This window comes from Pelmatolapia mariae, linkage group LG23, assembly GCF_036321145.2.
Source record: "Pelmatolapia mariae isolate MD_Pm_ZW linkage group LG23, Pm_UMD_F_2, whole genome shotgun sequence".
In the NCBI taxonomy this organism is placed as follows: Eukaryota; Metazoa; Chordata; class Actinopteri; order Cichliformes; family Cichlidae; genus Pelmatolapia; species Pelmatolapia mariae.
The window spans coordinates 42,966,846-42,989,321 of NC_086246.1; the positions used below are offsets into that span (position 1 = coordinate 42,966,846).

The 22,476-nt window shown below is 40.7% G+C and overlaps 1 protein-coding gene across 1 annotated transcript in view; it reads right to left on the reverse strand.

Annotated features, from left to right (window-relative positions):
• Window positions 1-22,476, reverse strand: part of scfd2 (sec1 family domain containing 2) — a 105,148-nt gene that overhangs the window by 80,260 nt on the left and 2,412 nt on the right. Inside the window, exons 3-4 of the mRNA XM_063467131.1 lie at window positions 12,709-12,833; window positions 5,204-5,379 (exon numbers count right to left, since the gene is read on the reverse strand). Coding sequence (XP_063323201.1) covers window positions 5,204-5,379; window positions 12,709-12,833 — 301 coding nt within the window. The remainder of the gene's footprint in view (window positions 1-5,203; window positions 5,380-12,708; window positions 12,834-22,476) is intronic.

A 22,476-nucleotide genomic window follows, 5' to 3' on the forward strand; every position in this document is an offset into this window, starting at 1 on the left:
GATAAGTAATGCAGAAAGCCGGGTGAGTCAAGCACCTATCTGTCTGAAAGAAGAGAGGTAATGATAACAGGAAGTGAGATGAGTTGATTTTGCCCTCTGGCCTACCAACCCATCACCTCTGCTAAAAAGCCCCCCCCTCTATAAACAGACCTCTCTCTGCCTATTAAACAGATAGTACATTAAGGCTGAGCTGTGCAGAACAATGTAAACACAGCCGTCTCAGGATACTGGTGCTGGGAAGGGGGGTGTTGGCTTGAGATGGGGGCTATTCCTGGGTCTTCCTGGGAGCGATCATCATTGCTCTTCCCCCTTACTATAATCCTTTCCAACTAAACACAGGAAGGAAGAGATAGGTAAATAACTTGATCTTCCGATAAACTAATTTCTTTCCCACTCTACATTTTTATAAAGCTTGTTATGCTTGAAAATACAGAGGCGTGGACTTTAGTGGAGTACAGGAGTTCACATGGGCCACGTGAGCTTATGCTGTAGTGAGCCATATGTTTGTGGAATGCATCACAGAGAAACAGTAATCCTGCTCAAGACATATTTAAAAGGAAGCCTGATGAAGTTAAAGAAAAAAATGGGTAAGGAAACAGGAGCTGAGAGACAAAGAGGCCACTTTGTAGAGAAACAGACAGGAGTTGATCCTGAGCCTCCTGTGGTTTTTTCTGTGAGCAAATCTGCATTGCTCCAGGGCTAACAAACTCACAGAGAGGATAATACACGGGCTGGATGAGGGAGAATGTGGTACAGAAAGTGGATGGATGGGGAGACGGTCAGTCCAGGTCAGTACAGATGTGAGGCTGTTAAACAGTAGGGAACTAGAGGAGGTCAATGCTGGACATCTCAGGGCAGCACCCCGAAGTCATTCACACCCCTTTGTTACAATCTGGAGGAAAATAGAGCAAACAGCAGGGACACAGTGGTGACGGAACATAAGGGGGAATGTCTGGGATGTGGGGATAGTCTCCATACCCTGGGGAAAGGCCAATTACAGGCTTAAAGCCTCCTGCCTGTCTCTGGCATGTGGCTCAGATAAGATGAAAGTTACTTGGGACCAATATCAACATTTTTCCCCTCTGTCACCATAAGAAATGATGCAATCCAGATGTTGCATATATAACTGCATGAGCATACGTATTGTGGGTGCACTTTCTTACAGCTTTATATAAAAGGAGATGACATGGGTTTTTATTGTCAAACTACTAACATACTGCAGACCTGCAGGTTTGATTCTCTGCAGATCATTGTACATCCAAGAGTGTCAAGGGATAAAGGTTGAGGGTCATGAGTCTTTAGGGCAGAGCCCACTGACACTGTCCTGGGGGTTATTAATGGAGTGTTAGGGTCACCAGGCTCCACCCTGGCTGTATAATAATTTATAACACAGATGTCACCAAATGCATAAACAAATAAAAAAAAACAATTCTGGACTTATCTTGATGAATTAACCATGCCTCATGGTGAACTGTAGGTTTTCAGTGTGCTTGCAGAATAATTTGTCGACGATTATGAAAGAGGGTCTCACAGGTTGAGCATTTTTAACTAAATTGTTTCTGTGGAAATATTGCACAAAAGCCCCATTTAAACAGATTTTAGGATAAGACCGATTCAACACTCTGTCAGCTCAAAAGACCCAACTAGGGAGCAGCTGCAATCAAAAAGTAGCATTTCATGTAATTTTTCCTGAAATTTGCAGGTCAAACTCTCTGTCTAATCTTGATGACAGAAAAAAATTACACTTCATCATGGTGGTTAGCACTGTTGCCTCATAGCAAGAAGGTCCTGAGTTCAATTCCACCATCAGGCCGGGGTCTTTCTGTGTGGAGTTTGCATGTTCTCCCCGTGTTTGCGTGGGTTCTCCCCAGGTACTCTGGCTTCCTCCCACAGTCCAAAGACATGCAGTTAGTGGGGTTAGGTTTATTGGTAACACTAAATTGCCCATAGGTGTGAATGTGGAAGTGAATGTGAGTGCAACTGGTTGTCTCCTGTCTATGTGTTAGCCCTGTGACAGACTGGCGACCTGTCCAGGGTGGTACCCTGCCTCTCACCCTAAGACAGCTGGGATAGGCTCCAGCGCCCCCCACGACCCTGAAGAAGGACACGCGGAAGCGAATGGATGGATGGTTATTTTCCAAATGATTATGATAAAGAAAATGAAGGCTGACATCCCACTGAGGCACATACACTGACACTCACACCGGATGGTGGGAATGGTGCAACTTGTGAGGGATATCTAGTATTAAGTCGGACGAATTCAGTTCATATTTGTAGTTGCTCAGATCCTGCCTGTTATTCAGATTTCAATTAAAAACCAACAGATATTTACATTTTCAGTCTTATTTGAACTAATGAAATAATGGGGGTTATTTTTTTCATATCCTGTACATACAAGAGGTTTTACAATGTTATCTATCTGCCATAAAGTAATGTTAAAGGTACTGGTTTTGGATTCATAGCTCAGTTTTAGTCACATAAACACCATTTCAGACTACAACACAAACATGCAGCTAAAGTAGAGACAGCGATAAGAACCAGGCAACCAGTTTGAGTTACCCTTGGGAGATGGGGACATACAGCCGAGTGCAGCTTTCTGTCTGAGCAGCGCTGTGACCAGCAATAACTCTGAGTTTGAATGTTTGCAGAGGCATGCCCTGGTAATCCCAGCAGAGTAAAGCAACAGGCCGGGGTGAAAGAGGTTAGCTCCTCTCTATTGCACTGCTGTCATCACTTCCAAGTTCAGTGATGTGACAGACTAATCAACAGTAGGCTGGACAGCACGCTATACAGAGACACTACGCACCTTAAAAAAAAATCTGTCTTTTAAAAAAATGAACTTCCAAAGTCTACTCTCTGTGGGAGGGATGTACAGTAGAAGTGTGCATGTTTAGTTTGGGAAGGCTGAGGTCCTGGCTGGGATGGTGATGGGAAGGCAAAGCAGTGAGTGTTCCTGGAAGTGGTGAAAGAGTGAGTCTGTTGAGTTTTGCCTTAGCTGCCCCACCCCTTGTAGCTCGCCTAGTACTACACATTCTGTGGACTGGAGAGCAACCAAGCCTGTTCAATCTGAACCATTCAGATGAAACCCCAGTCTTATGTCAGACAGCCAGGGCCAAGAAAAGTGAGGGAGGTATAAGAGCAGGCAGGGTGGCACTGCCAGCCAAGATGATATCTGGCTCACACACACACGTAACAACTCTATTAAGGAGGTAATAAATCTGGTGGCAGTATAAATACTAAGTATCACACTAACCACATTTATTTCACAGTCCCACTAACATGCTGACCTCCAAAACCACATCTGTACCCTTTTCTGATTAACCTCCAAGCAGCAAGACCCTCACAAGTACTCAAGCATAACCGGACCAGAACACTATTCTACAGCAGCTCAGGTCACATAGTAGATATTACGCAGCATCTTACACGGCGTGTGTTTTTGAACCTTTATTTCACCAGAAAATGATATATTTGAGATATTAGAATCTCTTGTGTGCTTCCGTGTTTGTAGCCAACTTTTGGGAAAGGCATGATCTAGGCTAGGCCTTGAACTCATTGGCCCTTTGCCTCAGTTCGGTCACTGCCCATCCAAAGCCCCAGTGAACCACAGAGGTGTTGGCCTGAATGAAGTCACACTGTCCACCAGCAATGGAGCGTCCAGCTCTGGTCGGTCATACCCACAGCAGCCCTCACACACTCAGGCAGAGCAAACACATCCAGACTGCCAGGCAGAGCTGAAAGGCATTTCAACCCGCCATTTTATAGAGTAATTAACTTCTCTCTGTCCATGTTGAGCAGAGGGGGAAAAAAAAACAGACTCATATGGAGATTAAATAAACAGAGGGGGCACAGAGGACACACAACTCATTTCCCTTAATTCCTCAATAAAACTCAAGCCAGTTTTGATTGCAAACAACTCTCAAATCGCGCTCAAGGCCTGCTTGTGAGATTTGATTCTTGAAGAATGCAATTTTGAACTTGGGGCAAGTGCCACGTATACTACACTGTTATTAACATAGTCACTATCAGCTTAATGAGACACAGTCACTTTAATGAAGTTAGTTCTCATAAGGTACAACTAAAACTAAAAAAAAAGTGTGGTGAGAAAGTTGTTTAGAATTATCCAGGTATAGCAGACAACCATGGGGCAGTGGATCAAAGTGGGTTCATGAAGTAAATGGATATTGGAACAGTAAGCCCTAAAGTCTTCTTCCTTTATTAAGTAAAACAGGGATGGCCCCAGCTGAGGATGAAGGTTTATGAGGTTGTTTTCAAATTCTAATTTGGCATGGGGCATGGCTAAGAGCTTGTTTTGTTTTTCCGTGCTTTAGTTTAATAAGTTCCTAAATACTCGGCTGTCTTACTGCTTGCTTTACAGCTTCAGGAGTATAGAGCGACTCAATGAAAATACCAAGGTAAGAGAAGCAGGAAATGGCTTTGTATTAGTGAGCTCATAGCTTGGCGCCATTAAGATTGTTTGTTAGAAAGTACAGAACATGTACTAATCACTGCTGTGGAGGTGAATGAGTGATGACTGACTGCGTTCTCATTTTTGATTTATTCATTTTACTCCGCCTCCTTCCCCCGACTTATCCTGCGACCTTTAAAAGCTCAAAGACACATGTACATGTGCCTCCACCATTCCCCATAAAAGACCTCCTGTAGATTCAAAGGCTCTACACAAAATCTTGGAAATCTAGCGTTTTCTCCGTGTTTACTTGATCGGAATGTTTTCCCTACAAGCAAAACTGACCTTGTTTATGACAGAGAGGAATCTGTTTTTTCCTGTCGCTGTCAGTTTAACACAACATTCTTGCCACCATCTTGCGAACCACAAACACACACCTACCTCCTGTGCACTGATAATAACATATTTAATAACAGGAGTGATGTTAATTAAAAATGCTAGAGAATATGCAGTTTTCCAGTTTAGTTAAAACTATCAGTGTCGCTTTATTTCAAGTTATTATCTAACATCGATATGTGTTGTTGAAGTTTTCAGTCACACTTCTCGCACTCTAAAAGAAAATTACCTTCATCTGAAAGAGGCTACTGTGTTGCAGTTGAAGAGCTCAAAAATGTGTCAATCTGTCATAGGTGGTATCGCATTTTTAAGATGTTCACATCCCATTTAAAAAGGAGAACATCAAGTTTTCATCGGCTTTAACACATATGGATAATAGGGCCGTGTAAGATGAGCGCGCACCTGCAGCAGCAGCCTCTCGAAGGCCAGACAGGAATCCCAGCGAGGCAGGCTTGGGTGTCGGAGAGTCTGGGCCGTGGCCAGGCCCAGCTGGAGCACCCCACAGTGACTCTCTAGCGCCCCTCGACTGCTCCGGAACAGCTGGATGTAGGAGCACAGCTGTTCGGGGGTCACACGGCCTGAAAGGAGGGAAGATGATACAGTTATCATCTAGAGAGCAATTTGGAGCCATAAGAAATGAATCAATCAAAATCTGGCAAAGATCGTTGTATACAGTGCAATTAGAAGGTTTACAGACGCCTTGACTTTTCCCACACATTTTACAGCCTTAGGATGAAATTGTTCAAAATTTATTTCATCCAAACATAATGACAAAGTGAAAACAGAATTGTTGAAAGTTTTGCCAATTCATTAAAAAGAAAAAGCTGAAATATTACATTGACATAAGTATTCAGAGTACTTGCTGTATTTAGCTCAGGAGCCTCAGAACATGAAGTGATCAACGCTGATCGACTTCCCTCCTTCCTGATGTTTTAGGTGGAAGGAAGGAGACCTTAAACCTGGTGGTTACTCACACTGAGCTACAAAGATTCGGGGTGAAGATGGGAGAAACTTTCGAAAGGGCAACCACCTTTGAAGCACTGAACTTTATGGCAGAGTGGACCCTCTACTCAGTAAAAGACGCGTCAAAGCTGGATTGTATTTTACAATAAAAAGGAATGAAAGGAATCCCACACAGCAACAAAACTTTGGAGCCCCGTGGTTATCGATTTTTAGGGCGTAAAAAAAAACAACAACCCCAAAACAACATTCCACAATTTACAAAATCTCCTTGTCTTTATCATGAACCTCAAACTGAGACTTTGAATTCTAGCATTAGCCCATTTTCTTCTGGGTCACAACTACTATAAACCTTTCTGATGATGGTGGTGATGGTGATGATGATGATGGTGATGATGGTGATAATTTGTCATAAAATCATCCAAATTATTAAATACTGTTAAACTGAAGTTAAGTCAACTTAATTCCATGAAAACATGAATGAAAACTTTAAGTTCTAGTTACTTTTTTTTTTAAATTTAATTACTAAACATTTTACTTTTATTTTAGTCAAAAGATACATACCAAATGTAATTGAAATACTGGAGTACTGATAAGCTTCAATTTTGAAATTCACCACCTTATAAAAACTTAAGGCAATTGGTTACCTTAATTTGTTTAAGTTCTGCTAACTTTTTCAGGTTTACAGTGTACAAACATATTCTATACATACAGCATTTTAAGAATTATATTAAGGGAAAATGATTAGACTATACAGTGGTCCCTCGCTATAACGTGGTTTACCTTTCGCGGCCTCGCCGTTTTGCTGATTTTTTTTAGTGCAAATTTTGTTTTGCGTGCTGTGTGTGTGTGTTCCTGTCTAGCTATCTGTTTGTGTGTGTGTGTGTGTGTTCCTGTCTAGCTATCTTTGTGAGGACCGAAATCTGCATTCTACTATACTTGTGAGAACAGTCACTTGTGAGGACACACAGCCCGGTCCTCACAAATTTGAAGGCATTTAAAGGCATTTTTGAGGCTCAAAATGTGGTTTTAGTGTCAGAGTTACAATTAGGTTATGGTTAGGTTTAGGGTAAGGGTTAGGGTTAGGCATTCATTTTTAATGGTTAGGGTTAGGGTAAGGGGCTAGGGAAAGCATTATGTCAATGAAGGTCCTCACTAAGATAGCTGAACGGGCTTAGGGTTTCTACAGGCTTATTTTTCTACGAAGGTTTGAACTTTGAGAGTGTTTAAACAAGAGAGAAAAGTGTGAAAATGTTCATGCCTGTCTGAGAAAAGTGTATAAAGTGTGTAGTGAGGGGTTTTACAGCCTTAAAACATCTATAATAATTGTAAAAAATAAAGCTGACTACTTTGCAGATTTCGCCTATTGCGGGTTATTTTTAGAACGTAACTCCCACGATTAACGAGGGAACACTGTACACACATAGATGGGAAGAGCCAAAAGCAGAAACAACAATAGATAACCTTTTACCAAGCATAACAGCATTAAAAAATAAAAATAAAAAATTATACACTTATCTTGGGGCAGAGGGGAATGACTGAGACTAAAGTAGAGCATAACTTTATCTTAACAAGCAAAAACTCCACAGGGTGAGAGAAAGCAGGCTGCACGGCTTGCATGAGTGTTGCCGTGTGACAGTCACAAAGGAATATTCTCTATATGTGCTTGTTCCTGCGTAGAGTTTCTGTGATCGTTGTTAGTCAGTGACTCATAAATGTTGCACTATGTAAGCATGTGTGTAGGTGCTTAAGCATGTCTACATATAGCTGAGGTGCAGCAACACTGACAAGAGGCGCTGAACCCGTGTTGAGTATGACTAATAACTGTAAATCAGAAGTTTTCACTGATTATTTATAGAGGTAGCAGAAAGAGCCCAGACTCCTTTCACTGTTTAGGAACCCCTGAATCTCCCCTAACCTCTCCCATTTAAAGAGACACAGGAAAAGCAGTGCAAAGGCTGTAAAGTCCAGGGGTGGTATGAAGTGCGGCTTAGAGGTATGAGAGGTTGTGTCAGGGGCTGGGATAGACAAAGGGCACACATTAACTCGCCATAAAGCCTACTTCTTTATGTTGATGTTCTGAACCAGCACCAGATGTGGGAGTATTTCCTGTTGGACTACATGGCCAGTGTTTTCTTTAGTGAGGCAAAACATATGACCAGAAGAGAAACAGACAGGCAGGATACAAACGAAACAGAAATCTAAAAGACATTAGAACTAGAAATGCAAAAAGGCACATGTTAAACTGGACGATAAAATGTGTAGCTATGAACTATTTTCAGGAGGGATACTTGGGAGAGCCACATAAAGCTGCTACCAAAGTTATATTCACAACAGCTAATCAGTAAACACAACCGGAATATATATTTCCATATGTATGTGTTGGGAAACACCTTCTGAAATGAACTGAATGACTGAGTGCACTGGGTGGCACTTAAAGACAAAACAGAGCAAGCGCCTCCGAAGGTGAATCAAGTTCCTTGTTGAATTTAAAGTGTTTTTAAAGAATAAGCTCCAGTCCAGACAGAATACTGAAAAGCTCTTTTGTGAGCATATCCAGCCATAAAAATCCTGGCAGTATAACTAAAGTTCACAAAGCTTCATGTGCCAACCATAATTCAGCACAGAACCAGGGAATAATTTCACCCAGAATGGTATCCTGTAGGCTAAAGGTAATCGGAATTTACAGCTACAGCAGACCAGATGAGAATGAGAAAAAGTAAAACATCGGAAAGAAACACGGAGAAAGTACTTTAGCCAAGAAAGCCTCACAAAAGCCTCCACTCCATTACACAATCAAACAGTCCTGGTTCAGCCTTAGCTCTTATCTGTGTCTCTAAACTTCCTTCAAAACAGTGCTATGATTCTTCAGGCATCCTGTTGCCAGATGCAAAATGAATCTGTTTTACGTTTTCTCATTGTCATCTGATCTGTCAGCTGAGCTCTCATTTTAACTACCATAGCTGCAGCAAAACAGAAGAACTGCTTTAAAACGAAATGTTTGCATCTGTAAATTTGAATGCATTTCAAGAACCGTGCATTCCTTTCTGGTGGTGACAAGCACCAAGTACAGAAATATTTCCATTCAGTCTTCAGTGCATTGGGTGTGCATGGAATAAGAAGCTATTCAAAATAAATATAAATAATATCATTACTTCAGAATGTCAGTTTTGTTAAGAAGAACCCTACATACATATAAATCAGCAGTACTGCAGTTTCTGTAGCTTTTCCACACAAGATGGTAGAGAAACCTGAACTTTTTGGGCATTGCAAGAATCTTTTGGGTGCATTTATTGCAAAGTCAGCCATAAAGCAAATCACATTTTTAGTCTCTTGCTATAAACATCTGGATCTTCTGCGCATTTTAGCCTGATGTGCAGAAGTGGTGATTGAGACTTGGCTATGACCAAAGTCTTCAACAATGCAAGAAGGGGCAAGGGCCAACAATGATTTAGTCCGGTTACTGGAAGATGACTTGAGTTCTAGGTGCACAGGGTTACTCAGAGGGTAAGTGATGTCTGATGTCGGAGTGAAGCTGAGTGGTAGCCTGCCTCAGCAGCTGGACAGCCTCATAAGTAATTCTGTGTGGATGAGGGACACAGGAAGGCTCAGAGATTTTTATTTATGCACTCCAAGAGGAGGAACATGTTGGAGTCTTTATCTGAGGATGTATGTTAGGGACCCTTTCAAGATTTTACTGTACATTAGAGCAGAGGCTACAAGTGGGCAGCTACACTGTCGCAGCACTTAGTGTCTTCAGTGTCTCTCTAAAAAAAGCTTTTATCTCTGGCTTTTCTTTAGTTCAAACTTAAAGTAAATTTCAAACTGAATCTGTTGGGTTGGGAGACTTCATTTATTCAAATTCAACAGTGATGTTTGAAGTGCATCACTGGAAATTTTGATTGTATTGTTTCTGTGGTTACCACGACTAATAGGACAAATCTATGTTTACAAATGAAATGATTCTCATTCCTTAAACGTAAACTAAGATGGTTTGAAATTTTAAAAGATCTGAGTGTCACAATATGGCTCGAGGGCCATGACAAATAATGGGAAGAAATCACTTGAAACAAAATCTACCAATTTATTAACTTAATTAAGTAGAAAAGTATAGTACTCAATGAGGGGTTCTAATCAGTGTGTCAGTAGTTGGATGACTGAATGTTAAGTATGCATAGTGTGGTGCATTTTAAACACCTAAAATGACAAACCCAAAGCCAACCATACAAATAACATGGTGCTGGGTAAATGGAGAGAAGGGATGCAAGAGCTAAGAAAGCCAGCTCTTAAATGCTCCAGGTAGACTGGCCAGGTGCTCCCAGTTGCACTGTTTAGCCCTGGCTATCATAAAGCTGCAAGAAAACACAGCAGGCTCTGGCCAAGGCACAAGAGTTTGTGTGGATGTGACTGGTTGTAACATAATGCAGACCTGCAAGAGCAGAAAAGAGACGATATACAGAAATTAGAGGGGCATTTCATGGATGAGTCATTCACAAAGGTCAATGTGCAATCTTGTAATTTTGAAGAAAGAGATTTCTATCTATATTTTGGCTTGTATCTGCCATGGTCCACCTCTTCACAAAATTTCACAAATACATTCAATATAAAATGCAACAATTTTTCATAGAAACAGAAGCAAATACGACTAAAAATTGCTATGATCAGGTCTTCATTTTATTTGCTTTAAAAGGTAACATGCAATTTAAAAGATTCCTTGTTCTGCGTGTTTAACTCATTTAAAATTCACTTCTTAAGGTTAATTTATGAATTATGCTACGTGAGCTGGTGACACTGTTGGGACACAGACAAATCGATCAAATCAATCATTAGCATCTACATTGGTATGGGAACCCTGGTATAAATGCGGAAAAGCAGAAAACAAGACACTGGAGAGAATCCCAAATCACTTCAAACGTCACTGAGAAGTGACGTTTGAAGTGATTTAACACTTGGCAATTCACCTGCCAAGTGTTAAATAAATCCGACGAACATTTGTTAAACAGACAAAAAAAAAAATAAAAAAATAAAAAATTGCTCCTTTATGGTGACAGAGAATCCAATTCAACAAAAACAAAACAAGAAATGAATAGGCCTGCCTTAATTACTAGATAAAATATAACATTTTTCCTCTTACTCACATGTATACATGTGAGTATATAAATTTAGTTTTCAAAAGGGAGAAATTACACTGCTAAACATAAACACATCTTTGCTGTTACAAAAATTTATTTTTCCCCAAATCAACTGCCCGCTTGACTCACGCTCCTCTGTCGTTAAAAGGCCGGACTGTGCCACAGGGAGAATGGTCCTGTCAACACATCCCATTTACTACGCGGTGTCCGTGCACGCAGCACATACACAGAGGGTATAAACTTGTAACGCACACATATGCACGCATATATACAAACACAAGCAGATGGATGAGATGAACGCACGTGTATGGAAGATGAAACCGAAGCTGTCCAGCTAATTCCCTGCAAAGAGCAAAAACACCAAAGATAAACACTGGACTCTGCAAAACCACATACTGTACATATCCCTACACAGAGCCAGGGAATTTCATCATTCTATTGTGCTGTGAGAAACCTGACGGGTTATATCAGGCGCTGAGAAATTGATTATTTTCTCTGTTTCTCACAGGATGATCTTATCCTGCTGAGATGAAAAGAAGCCAAGTTGGGTCAGTCTGTATGTGAAAATTCAGGGCCTGGAATACAGCGATATCCTCTTTTCTCCTCTGATCTGCATAACCCCACCAGAGTGAGAACACTCTTGGGTGCAGGGGGAAAATTTTCCTCTCCTAGTGAGCGAGTGGGCACTGAGAGAGCAGATAGGTATTAATGCTAAGCGTTTTGTGTTACTCGGTTTAGCTTGGTCTCAGGAGCAGAGCACGATGGATTGAAAACTCTGCTGGTGGGCAGGATGGGAACTGTGGGGGGGTGCTATGGGAGCTCAGGGGGTTTCGTGAATTCTGGTCCTCTGCCAGCGGGGTATAAAGGTTCAGTGTTAAGGATATTACAGTACCCCCTTCTCTCACTGCTTCTCTCGTTTTCTCTCTCTCAGCAAAAACATTAAGTCAACAGGCTGTCAGTGAACCAGCGGGAGAAGCTTCAGTGCTACACCTTCTTTATACATTTTGCTTTTAGCGTCACTTGATGTTGCGTATTTCTCTAAATAAAATCCAAAAGCCTGCACACATCTGGAATTAGAGGGATTGCCGTGTGTGAAAGGAAACAGCCATGTGTAGATTTGGACGCCAGACAGAGTGCCTTGGGTGTGAGCATATGTGTGCGACCTCCACCATATTACAACCTGCCTGTTACGAGAGACAAGGCCTTCTTTACCTCATAGATTATAGGAGCTAAGGGACCACAGTGCCCCTCCCTTTTACACCCCCTTTTCTGCCAGATGCTAACCTGCATATTAGCCATGAACGCGAGTGTGTGCGTATGTGTGTTTGTGGGAGTGTAGTACATCCATTACCTCTTTAAGTCAGAGGGTAGCATAAAGGTGAACGTGCACAAGGACACTCTACACTCGTGCACGTAATGACTTTATTTTTGCGTGCCTACGCATATTTTTATCCCTCGATTCAGTCCCTTTGCTTCATTAACAAACAACAAAAGTTTTCGAAAGCAGCATGTGTGCAAGCAGCATGTGTGTGTAAGTGTGTGTCATAGAGCCAACATGTGGTTCACATTTCCTTCTGTGGCCACATGGGCAAATACACAGCAAGGCAAAGAAGCTTGATTTCAATAGGAGGTGCTTTTGTAATGTTTTTGAGAGTGCTGAAAAACATGACAGAAGTAGCACATGATTCTCTTTAAGCAAGAAAAATTCTACATACTTTATATGATACGACTGTTCTGTGTTTTGTATAAGTTAGTTTTTAGTTAATGTGAAACATGATATGGGCTCTGCTCCTTCCACGGCATAGTGTTTCTTACCCATGCTCATCTTGATTGGCAGATTCTCTTTACTGGCTGCTTCCACTAGTTGCCGGCGGACCTCTATCACCCCCTCTTTGTGTTTACTGGTCAGCATGGCGTCCCACAGTGACCTTGCAGATGACCTGATAGGTAGAGCAATCAAAACAGGCAAGTTTAGTCATGAGGAAAACATAACACTGCAATAGAAAGTGAACTGTGTTTTTTAGCACTAACAAGCTGAGCAATGGTTACTTTTCTTGCTTGTTTGTTCAGAGTACACAGAACAAGATGAGCATGATTGAGCTCAAGCCTCAGTGATAGAGAGCCCACTGGTTGGGGACTGGTGACTCCCCGATGGGAGCCCTCACAGGAAAAAACTGAAATCAACAGAGGGAACATTAGGAATGTTTTGCATCCACCTAAAAGATCTGTGTGCCAACATTCCTCTGGACTGATAACCACCATCCTTACAAAAGTAAGTCTGGAGACTGAGACTCGTCTTTGTGCCATCTCAGGCCCTAGTGTTTTTTCTTAATACGCTATTACGAAACACACTCTAATGGGAGACTGGCGACAAGGCATGCGTTTAAGACCATTACCATCTGCTTGCAAGCAGAAACAGATTCAAATCTTTCCCCAAAATAATCTAAGAGTGTCACTGAGGAGCCTCATCATCATTAAATGAATAGAAAGTGACATTTTTCTTACAAAACAGCCTCTATATAAGAATTTCAGACCATATTTTATGTCTCTGTACAAGTTGGTCTAGTTTCTTTTCTTTTTTTCCCCCTCATGATAAGAAAACTTAAACTTTGCTGGTTGAATAAAAGGACATAAAAAGCTTACATCATTGTCTGTGCTTTTGACAGCTATTCAGACAAGCGGTCATGATCTTCCACATACTCAGGAGTGCCCAGAAACAAAGTAGAGAAAGAGACTACACTGAGAAAATGAACAGAGGACAGAGAGAAGGTAGGAGGGACCTAGTTGACAAATCCACTCTGTTTTTCTTTTCTTTCGTCTTTTTTAAGAACTTTTTTCTTCGCTCGCCTTTTCTCCTTTCTAACTGCTGCCATGTGTTTAATATCAGATGTAATCTGTTCCAGACCTTGGGCAGGGGCTAGATGGGGAGAAGAGGGGCTCACAACGGGACAGCCGCCATCTTCACACTAGAGCTAGACACAAAGACCAGCAAGTACGACTCAGCCGATGACAAGTGTTAAATACAAAAAGACTGATACAGTAAAAACTTTGGGAAAATAAGGAAAGATAAATCAGATAGTTCATACTAATTACCTGATTTTCTAAATTCTTTGCAGATTTTTCTGGTTAATGAAGAGCCATGGCAGGGGCCCATTCCCTGAAAACTCGATGATGCATTAAAACTGCTAAGACTAATCAAATCATGTCCCACATGCTTGTCATGGCTGAAATACCAATATTGTGACTTGACCGGGCCATATGTAAGTAACCACAAGTTTGTTTGAGGGTGTGTGCATGTATATGTCTGTGCACAACCTTGCACATCTGCATGTGTTCTTGTAAGCTGGAGGGCCTCGGCAGAGTACGAATGAAATATGGTTCTCATTTGGCTTATTGCCCACCCAACCCCCCAAAAACCACAGACGTCCCACTCCCCTGATGCTTTCCTCAGGCCATTTGGTCAGACGAAGGTGGGGGTTTGAGCTAGAATAATCCCCCCGGGGGTGAAGTTTATATTGGCAGGGTGCGAGACAGAATCAGCCAGAAACCTTATTGAGTAACTAGTCTACTATGGAAAGGGGTAGGAGGTGGGGTGCTGGGAAACTGGGGTTCGCGTGTTTGGTCATCTGTGTGTTTTTTTTTTCTGAGTGCGAAGTGCAGAGTGAAGGCTCTCTTAGTTGAAAGGCTGCTCACACAGAGACTGAAGGGGGCACTCTTGCACCTGACTTGTGTACATCACGTTGAATGCCCTGTCTAGCTTGCTTGGAAATGTTGAGTGGGGGTTTAAAGTGTATGGGTGTTTGTACCCAAAGTAAATTCCATTAGTAATGAGTTTTGTAACATTTAAAAATAGCTAAACATCAAATACTTGCTTGAAGAAAAATCTGTGTACCATTTTAAAGAATGGCCATGTAAATGTCTGTTAATGTTCCTCCTACCACATTGAACCCATTAAAGAAAGTGGGGTGGGTGTGCGTGTGGTTGGGGGGGTTGGGTAGCATTCCTGGAAGTATGATGCAGCATAATAGGACAGTTTAAACCATGGTGACTCAGGATTTCATGAGCCCCCCCCCCCCCCAGTTCATTATTTTGTCAAACATGTATGTGCATGTTTGCCACAAAATTCAGTGTTTATGATTCAGAAAGGAGTCATACTACTGATACATGTGACTGATAAAGCCTGAAGGAAAAGTATTAGATGGCCATTTCATTCGCCACCTGGAAACTCCCTCCACATCAAAACCAAAACCAAAACACCCTTATTTCCTCACTTACCTTCACTGGTATCTAACAGTTACGGGATTACATGTAGTGAGTGTGTAGTGACTTAAAACTAGCGACTGACACAATAAACTCATTAGGTAAATTTTTACTGAGGTTTTAGTTAAGTGAGCAATGAGATTTTATAATCACAGACTTCTACTGAACTGGACCCCTCAGTAGCCATTAACAGAGTGCAAGTTAGGCCTCCTTCACACAGGCTTAGACCCGTTAGTGTCCATCTGGCAACTACCAAGCATACTGTGAAAAGTGTGTATTCCGGAACTGGTTGTTTTCTGGAGGTTGCTGCAGTTGCTAGTCTAAAATTGACCACAATGCATTATACATTTCTGCACCAAAATCCTTCCTGGAATTGTTGTGATTGCTAGCAGTTTCCCACAGTCACCCACAGTTTGCATGGAAGCCATCAACTTGACAGCAAATACTTGCAAACTACTTGCCATGCGGTAGAAATGTTTTGCATTTGTATTTTGAAATGCTGGTTGCAGTGGTGAGGCATAATTTTTACTTTGAAAGCAACAGTTTCCACTTCTGACTCCATCTTTCATACAAAATACAGGCAACCAAAGCAATCACAACAAGAGTTCTGGTGCAGCACTCTCTTCGAGACTGATTTTAACCAAACACCAGCCAGTAAGCTCTATAGACCACTCATCAACCGGTGGAATATAGATTTTTCTCTAGTTCCCAGAGATTGTCAGGCGGGTCATAGGCCAGTCTCCAGGCTTGTGTGACTGAAGCCTAAGGCAACCAAACACTGACTTCCCTCATCAGTCCTAAAGGGTATGCCATCTTTTATATAAGATCTATGAAAGTCCTTCATAGAGTACGCTAGCATCTCTGCAAAAAGTGACATTAACAAACTACATTACGCTCTAGTGCAAACCAACATTACTAATCCCAATGTGTTAAAGAATATTGAAGTTTCACACTCAGCAGACTGCAAACCCAGAGAGTAATCCATTTCTCATCGCACCTGATTTAGATGATCTGTGTATTTTCCAGTAGAACTGCACGTAATAGACATGGACTAACAGAATTGTACAAGGTCAGCCCCATTCCTTGGTGAGTTAATTTATGGAGTGTGTTTAATGGGGTAAAAACACTGTTGGTTTTCTGTAAACATCCCCATCTAGCACAGGACATGACATGAGAGAGAAAGAGGGTGGGGGAGTAAAACCAGACCTGGCCTTGAGTGTCTGTGTGTTCTGGCGAGAGGGACAAATGAGAGAAAAAGAGGCAGAGGAGTTTTGCAGGAAGCGAGGAAATGATGGGAGAGGCACACCACAAAAAGATAAATAAATAAATAAATAATAATAAAAAAAATAGTAAAATAAAACAAACTGATGTGAATTTGAGGGTCAGTTCTATATGTCTTAAAACTACACTCCTTTAATAATTAGTAAAAGGTTTTTCCTTTTACTACTCAAAATAAAACAGTAAAATACGCAATCGTTAAAGGAAAGGAAGCTTAAGAAATTTTGCACAAAAGTCATCTCCCTATAGGTGTTGGCTGCACGTGAAGTCAAATAGAATGAAATGTCCTCAAGTGATGTTGCTTAAATCTGTCCTGATTGGAGCTAAAAACTAAAATGTTAATATAACCTATAGATCCTGGTCCTTGTGTTTACATAAGCCACTGCTAGTCTAAAATTTCTGAATCTGAATTGAATCAGTCATTGTGGATAATGTAGGTTCGAGGCTTTGACATAAAATAAAATGCACGGAGTAAAGAAATGTCTGAGTAATTTCATTCACAGAAATAATGTACATTTACTTTAACACGTCAAAGACAACTATAAACTGCTACAGCAAATAAATAATATCAAATGCACCAAAATAATTAGGAAAATGAAATGTGTCAATTCATAAAATGCAAAATAAATGGGCACTTCTGTGGCAGAGGTGTGGTAGGTGGAGAGGCAAAAGTGAAAAAGAAACTATCAGTAGTGTGTCACTGAAATAACGGAAAATCAACATAGACAGCGTGTCCACTTGTTGTCCGTTTCACACTGTTTTATTTACTTTTGTACTGATACTTCTATTTATCTACTTTCACATGTAATTTTTATTTGTATTCATGATTTCATTCATTTTTCTTGATTAGTTTCCATATTTACATCTCTATTTGCCATTGCTGCTTCCTCCCAAACTTATTTTCTTTTTGTATGTATTTCTTTTCCAAGAAGAGAAATGCATTTATCGTATTATTTATGAATTAATTATTTAATGATGCTACAAAAGCCAAATAGAGTGGCTGTGAATTCTCATGTGGCAGTTTGAGCTTTCCATTTAACAAAAAAAAAAAAAAAAAAAAAAAAAAAAAAAAAAAATCACATTAACATTAAAACATGCATAAAAGATGTCGATTAAATCTTTATGCCTAAGTGAAAGAAAGTCAAGTCTTCTGAACAGGGTTATAGTAAAGACATGTTAAAAAGTTTCTTTTTTGCAGCACTGGCAGAATGGTAAAATGTGGGAGAAGGTTAAAAATTAAAGGATCTTGATGGGGGGGAAATGGAAATGCAGGAGTCTCCCTCTCCTCCTCTGTCTTGGCTACATTCACATTTCAAATAAAAGCCAGCAGTAGGGGCTCTTTGAAGGAATGGGCCTGGAGGAAGTAAAGTACCATTTTAGGGAGATGTTTTATCAACTCAGTTAACAAATACACACAAAGTTTCCTGAAAAGCTCTTGTGTTCTGCAGCGAAAATTAAACCACAGAGCAGAAGACAGCATACAGGACTGAAAAGGTTATGTTATCTCAGTCTTGATGGGAACACAGAGTACATGTTGTTCAGGTGCAAGTAATCTATTTGATTGATGTACTCTGAGTTTCAGCTTGAGATACCTTCTTCAGAAGAGTAAGCAGAATTAGGGAGTGAATGAAACAGAAACAACTTAAGAGGAGAACCACAAGACACATCAGCTTACTCCATCCTTAAATGTATTATTATGGCTAAAACTTTGCATCTCTGACACTTATATAAACTTTATTTTCCAAATCAGCTGTACCTGTCATTAACCTTTAGGAAAAGTGAAAGTGAATAAATTCAGATTGAAAACGGACTCAATTTTATTAAAGGATAAGAAATTATTTTCACAATTTAATGCAATAATTAAAAGATACAAAGCAAAACTGGTTCTCACTTTGGATTGACTATTATTTTTAAGAAATGAAAAAGTCATTTTCCCTTTTTGTGTCTTTTCCTTTGGGCACACTTTCTGTATACGAAACATTTATCATTAGTTGTAAAATCAGCCAACACTGAAACCAGTTACTATAAATGTTCATTCAAATACAAAGGCAAAAACCTCACATTTGACCAGAAGCCACATCCTATGCAGCATAGTTTAACTATGCTTGAACCTTCTTCTTGTGCGTCTACCTTATGCAGGACTGTATAGGAACTCATACTATACTGTTGGCAAGGAGCAGAATGGTTGCTAAGCTTATAAATCACTGAAAGACTTATTCAGCTGTTCATGCCACTATTCACTGTCTAAGTATAGAATAACAAAACAATCTCTAACCTTTAAGGAGAAACCATAGAAGAAACGTGGTGACTTTTCATACTCTACTCTTATTCTTGGTAGAGTAAAAACAGGCTTAGCTATCCTCAACTGCCTGTCATTTGCTTTATCCTCTCCACCCTTTACTATCTAGGCTGTTTTTGTTACTTTTCTCATACTGTTCGAAATCAGTGTTCATGGCTTTTATTCATGCTCATATTTCCCAGCTGGGACAGAAATAGGTGTTTTCCCTCTTTTCTGGTGGTATGCATGCAGGATCTGCAGGGCAGATTTGTGGAGATGGCAGCCATGTAGTGTTTTCTCATGGCAGGGTGCGGTCGGTAACACTGCTTGGCTCAATCTCTACAGCTCCTAAGGCAGGCCCAGTTCACCTTGGCCACCCATACTTGCTTCTGCCCACACTGCACACACTCCCGCCACAGCATCAAGGTCCAAGGCGGCCAGATGACGGGGGTGCAGGGTTCAGTCTGAGACTGAGGAAAACTCTGTGCCTTCTGCCAATGGGGTTCAAATGTCTTACTCAGGATCAAAAGGGCTGTGAATCCAAGCACAGCAAATTATACAGACGGGACTGGAACGTACTTGACCACAAACACACACACACACACGCATATAAAACAACACTTTCACTGCCACTTTCACTCATCATCTTTCTATATACATGAAGTGGCGCACCCTAGTGCCGTTTAATGGCTGAAAAAAAAAAAAAAAAGGACAGTAGTAGCACAGCAATAGCAAATGTACAAATCACTGCACGAAGAGCCTAGGTTTGCATGTGCACTCACCCACACGCTGTATGCTTTCTTTTTGGCATGATTACTACAACCACAGAGTCAGGCTGTAGGATATGGAAATTCACACCAGGTTATGAAAGACAATACTAGAGTAATTGCACAGTAAGTGTGGGGTCTTGCCTGTAGAGCTAGAATCAACAGCCACCCACAGAATGTTTAAGACATAGTAATCTATAAAAATATCCTGGAATTACAGAGGGAAATATCATACAAAAGGTCTAAATTAAATCCACACCTAATATTTAAAGGGTTGAGATGGCATACATAACATAACCAATAAAAACACTCCATTACCCACGCTAAAAATAGCTAAAAAAAATCATGGGTAAATAAACATCCAGTAGGAGGGAAGAACAGTAGACCTCTAAAAACATGCATTTAGGGAACTCTGTCTTGAACATATTAGAATGATTGACATAAACGCTTCCTGCAGCGAGCTGTGCACTTGAGGCCAGTTAAAGAAAGTGGGAATTCTAGGCATCTCCCTTGCTCTGCTTCAGCAGCATTTCAATCTCCTACACATCTGTGATAAGGCTCAGCTGGATCATCTGCTTAGAGATAGTGTAGGGAATAACTCTCCTGCTGATCCAACTGGCCCTGATCACAGATATTCTCCACCGAGACTGTCGTCATTTACTTATTACTTTCAGCAATACTTATCTGCATTTTTTATTTTTATTTTTAAAAATCTGAGCTTTTGGCAGAGCTTGTTCACAATATCTGAATGGATCATCTAAATGTTTTAAGATCTGGTGTTAGGCTGGGAGTCTGGTCATATTTGGTGAAAAGCTCAGGAACAATGATTGTGGCTGGTACCTTCGTTTCTGTTACCAGTTTTCCTTGGGGTTGCCCATTTATACCATCATAAAATTAACAATGAGAGGGCAACCTTGTTGATGCTGTACTTGTAATTATCCAGATTTAATTCTGATGTGCAACCAAGCTATTCAGAGCAACTACAGTAATTTGTGGGTGTAGTGTAGGTATTTGGTAGATAGGAATCCAAACTTGAACCGTACATCCATCCACATGTTGGGGTAACCCTGCCTAGTTGTCCTTACATAATTACAAGGGGAACACCAACTAGAAAATGGGTTCTCTTACAAGAGAATCTTTACCATAGCTCAAAACAGCCCTTGCTGCATTCAGTATATGTGTGAGTCCATTCATGAAATCACCGCAGTCAGACATGCTGCATGACAGCTCAGTCCACTAAACTCTTCTTCTCAGTCAAAGTCTTTTCCTCCAGCAACCACATAAAGGGGCAAATCCAGAATGGAACACATGATGTAGGACTAATCCTTGCCATGGATAACAGCACCACCGCAGGCGCCTAGCATGTGCATCTGCAGAGCTAAGACCAGAGGCAGGTTTCACTCAACTATTGGCACTAATGTTGATCATGTGCCACTTAGGCCACTAATGGAGTGGGTAGCTCTGGCTGGTAAGTGTGCATTTGTCCATAAGTATGCCTGGCTTGGGGAGAAATCTATTTTTAGGTTGTGTTAAAGGATGCCTTTTTACTCATTGCCAATTTATAGAAGACAGTAATGTAAAAAGAGACAACAATATAATTGTGTAAAGTCTCCAATTAATCTAGCCTGCATGTCTAAACTGCGGTAGGAAGCTGGAGCACCAAGAGGAAAACCACATTAGGACAGCAAGATCATGGAAACTGGAAACACAGAAAGGCCCTAAATGGTGTAGAGTTCAAATCCAAACATAGCTGTTACTCTATTTCAATTTAACTTACTTGTAGGATATCAGCTTAATTTATTTTCTTAAAAAATGCTCTCTTAAATGAATAGTCATGCTTTCACTGTAAGAAACAGGGCCCTTTTTGTAAACAAAAGTACATTTTTCCCACAACATATAAAATTAGGAAAGGAAAGCTGGCTTTGTGAGGCAAGAGAGCTGACCTGTCTAAACTCTGTTTAGACAAAAGGATTTTATCCATCCACCCAGCTTTTTCTTTTCTTTTTTTTTTTAACCACTTATCAGGGTCTGGGTTGTAGGACTAGCAAAATTCCCTCTCCCTGGCCACCAAGGTGTTCCAAAGCCAGCAGACAGACATAATCTAGCATGTCGTGATCCTGCACTGGGATCTCATCCCAGTTTGACATGCCTGAAACACATCACCTAGGAGGTATTCTGGTTATATCCCCAAACCACCCCAGTGGAACAACCTCTACATAAAGAGGATGTAGCAGCTCTACTGTCAACCCCTCCTCAATGACTGAGCTCCTCACCCTACTACCGAGGTTGAGCACACACAGCCATAAGAGGAAGCACATTTCTGCCACTTCTATCTGCCTCCTTATTTCTTTGGTCACTATACCACTGCATGTAGAGCAACCAGTAAACTGACAGCTTTACCTTTGTGTACCAGTTTATTGATTTGGACTGGTACAGCCACAGCAGCTGTAAGTCTCCAACTCCACTTGTGAACAAAAACTTTACATACTTAAACTCATTAACTTGGGGCAGCAACTCATTGCCAGCAAAGATTGGATAAACCTTTTATTTATTTATTTTTTTTTTAAAAACACCAGAGAACCCTGGACTCAGAATTTAAAGTGCAAACACATTGTATGAAATGCCAAAATAAAATATTTCAGATCTTCACTTGAGAAATATTGTTACAGGTAGGTTATGGCTATGAGGGTACAGCAGACAGCAATACTGCACCAAAACTGACATTTATTGTTTTAACAATTGGCTGAAATTAGGTGAAATGAATGATCAAATGGTTACAACAAATCAGACAGCAAAAAACAATATCAAAGGGACTACAATATTGTTATCTCAATACACATTCTGATATTATAGCTTAGAGTTCTGGTTAAAGCTGAAAATGCTAGGTATGTCTTCAATATGTACTAAGATGTATGTAATGTATACAAGTGATATGTGGTACTTCTGCAAGTATTGTAAATAATGGGGTCAGAGTAGCCCTGTGGCAAAAACTAACACCCC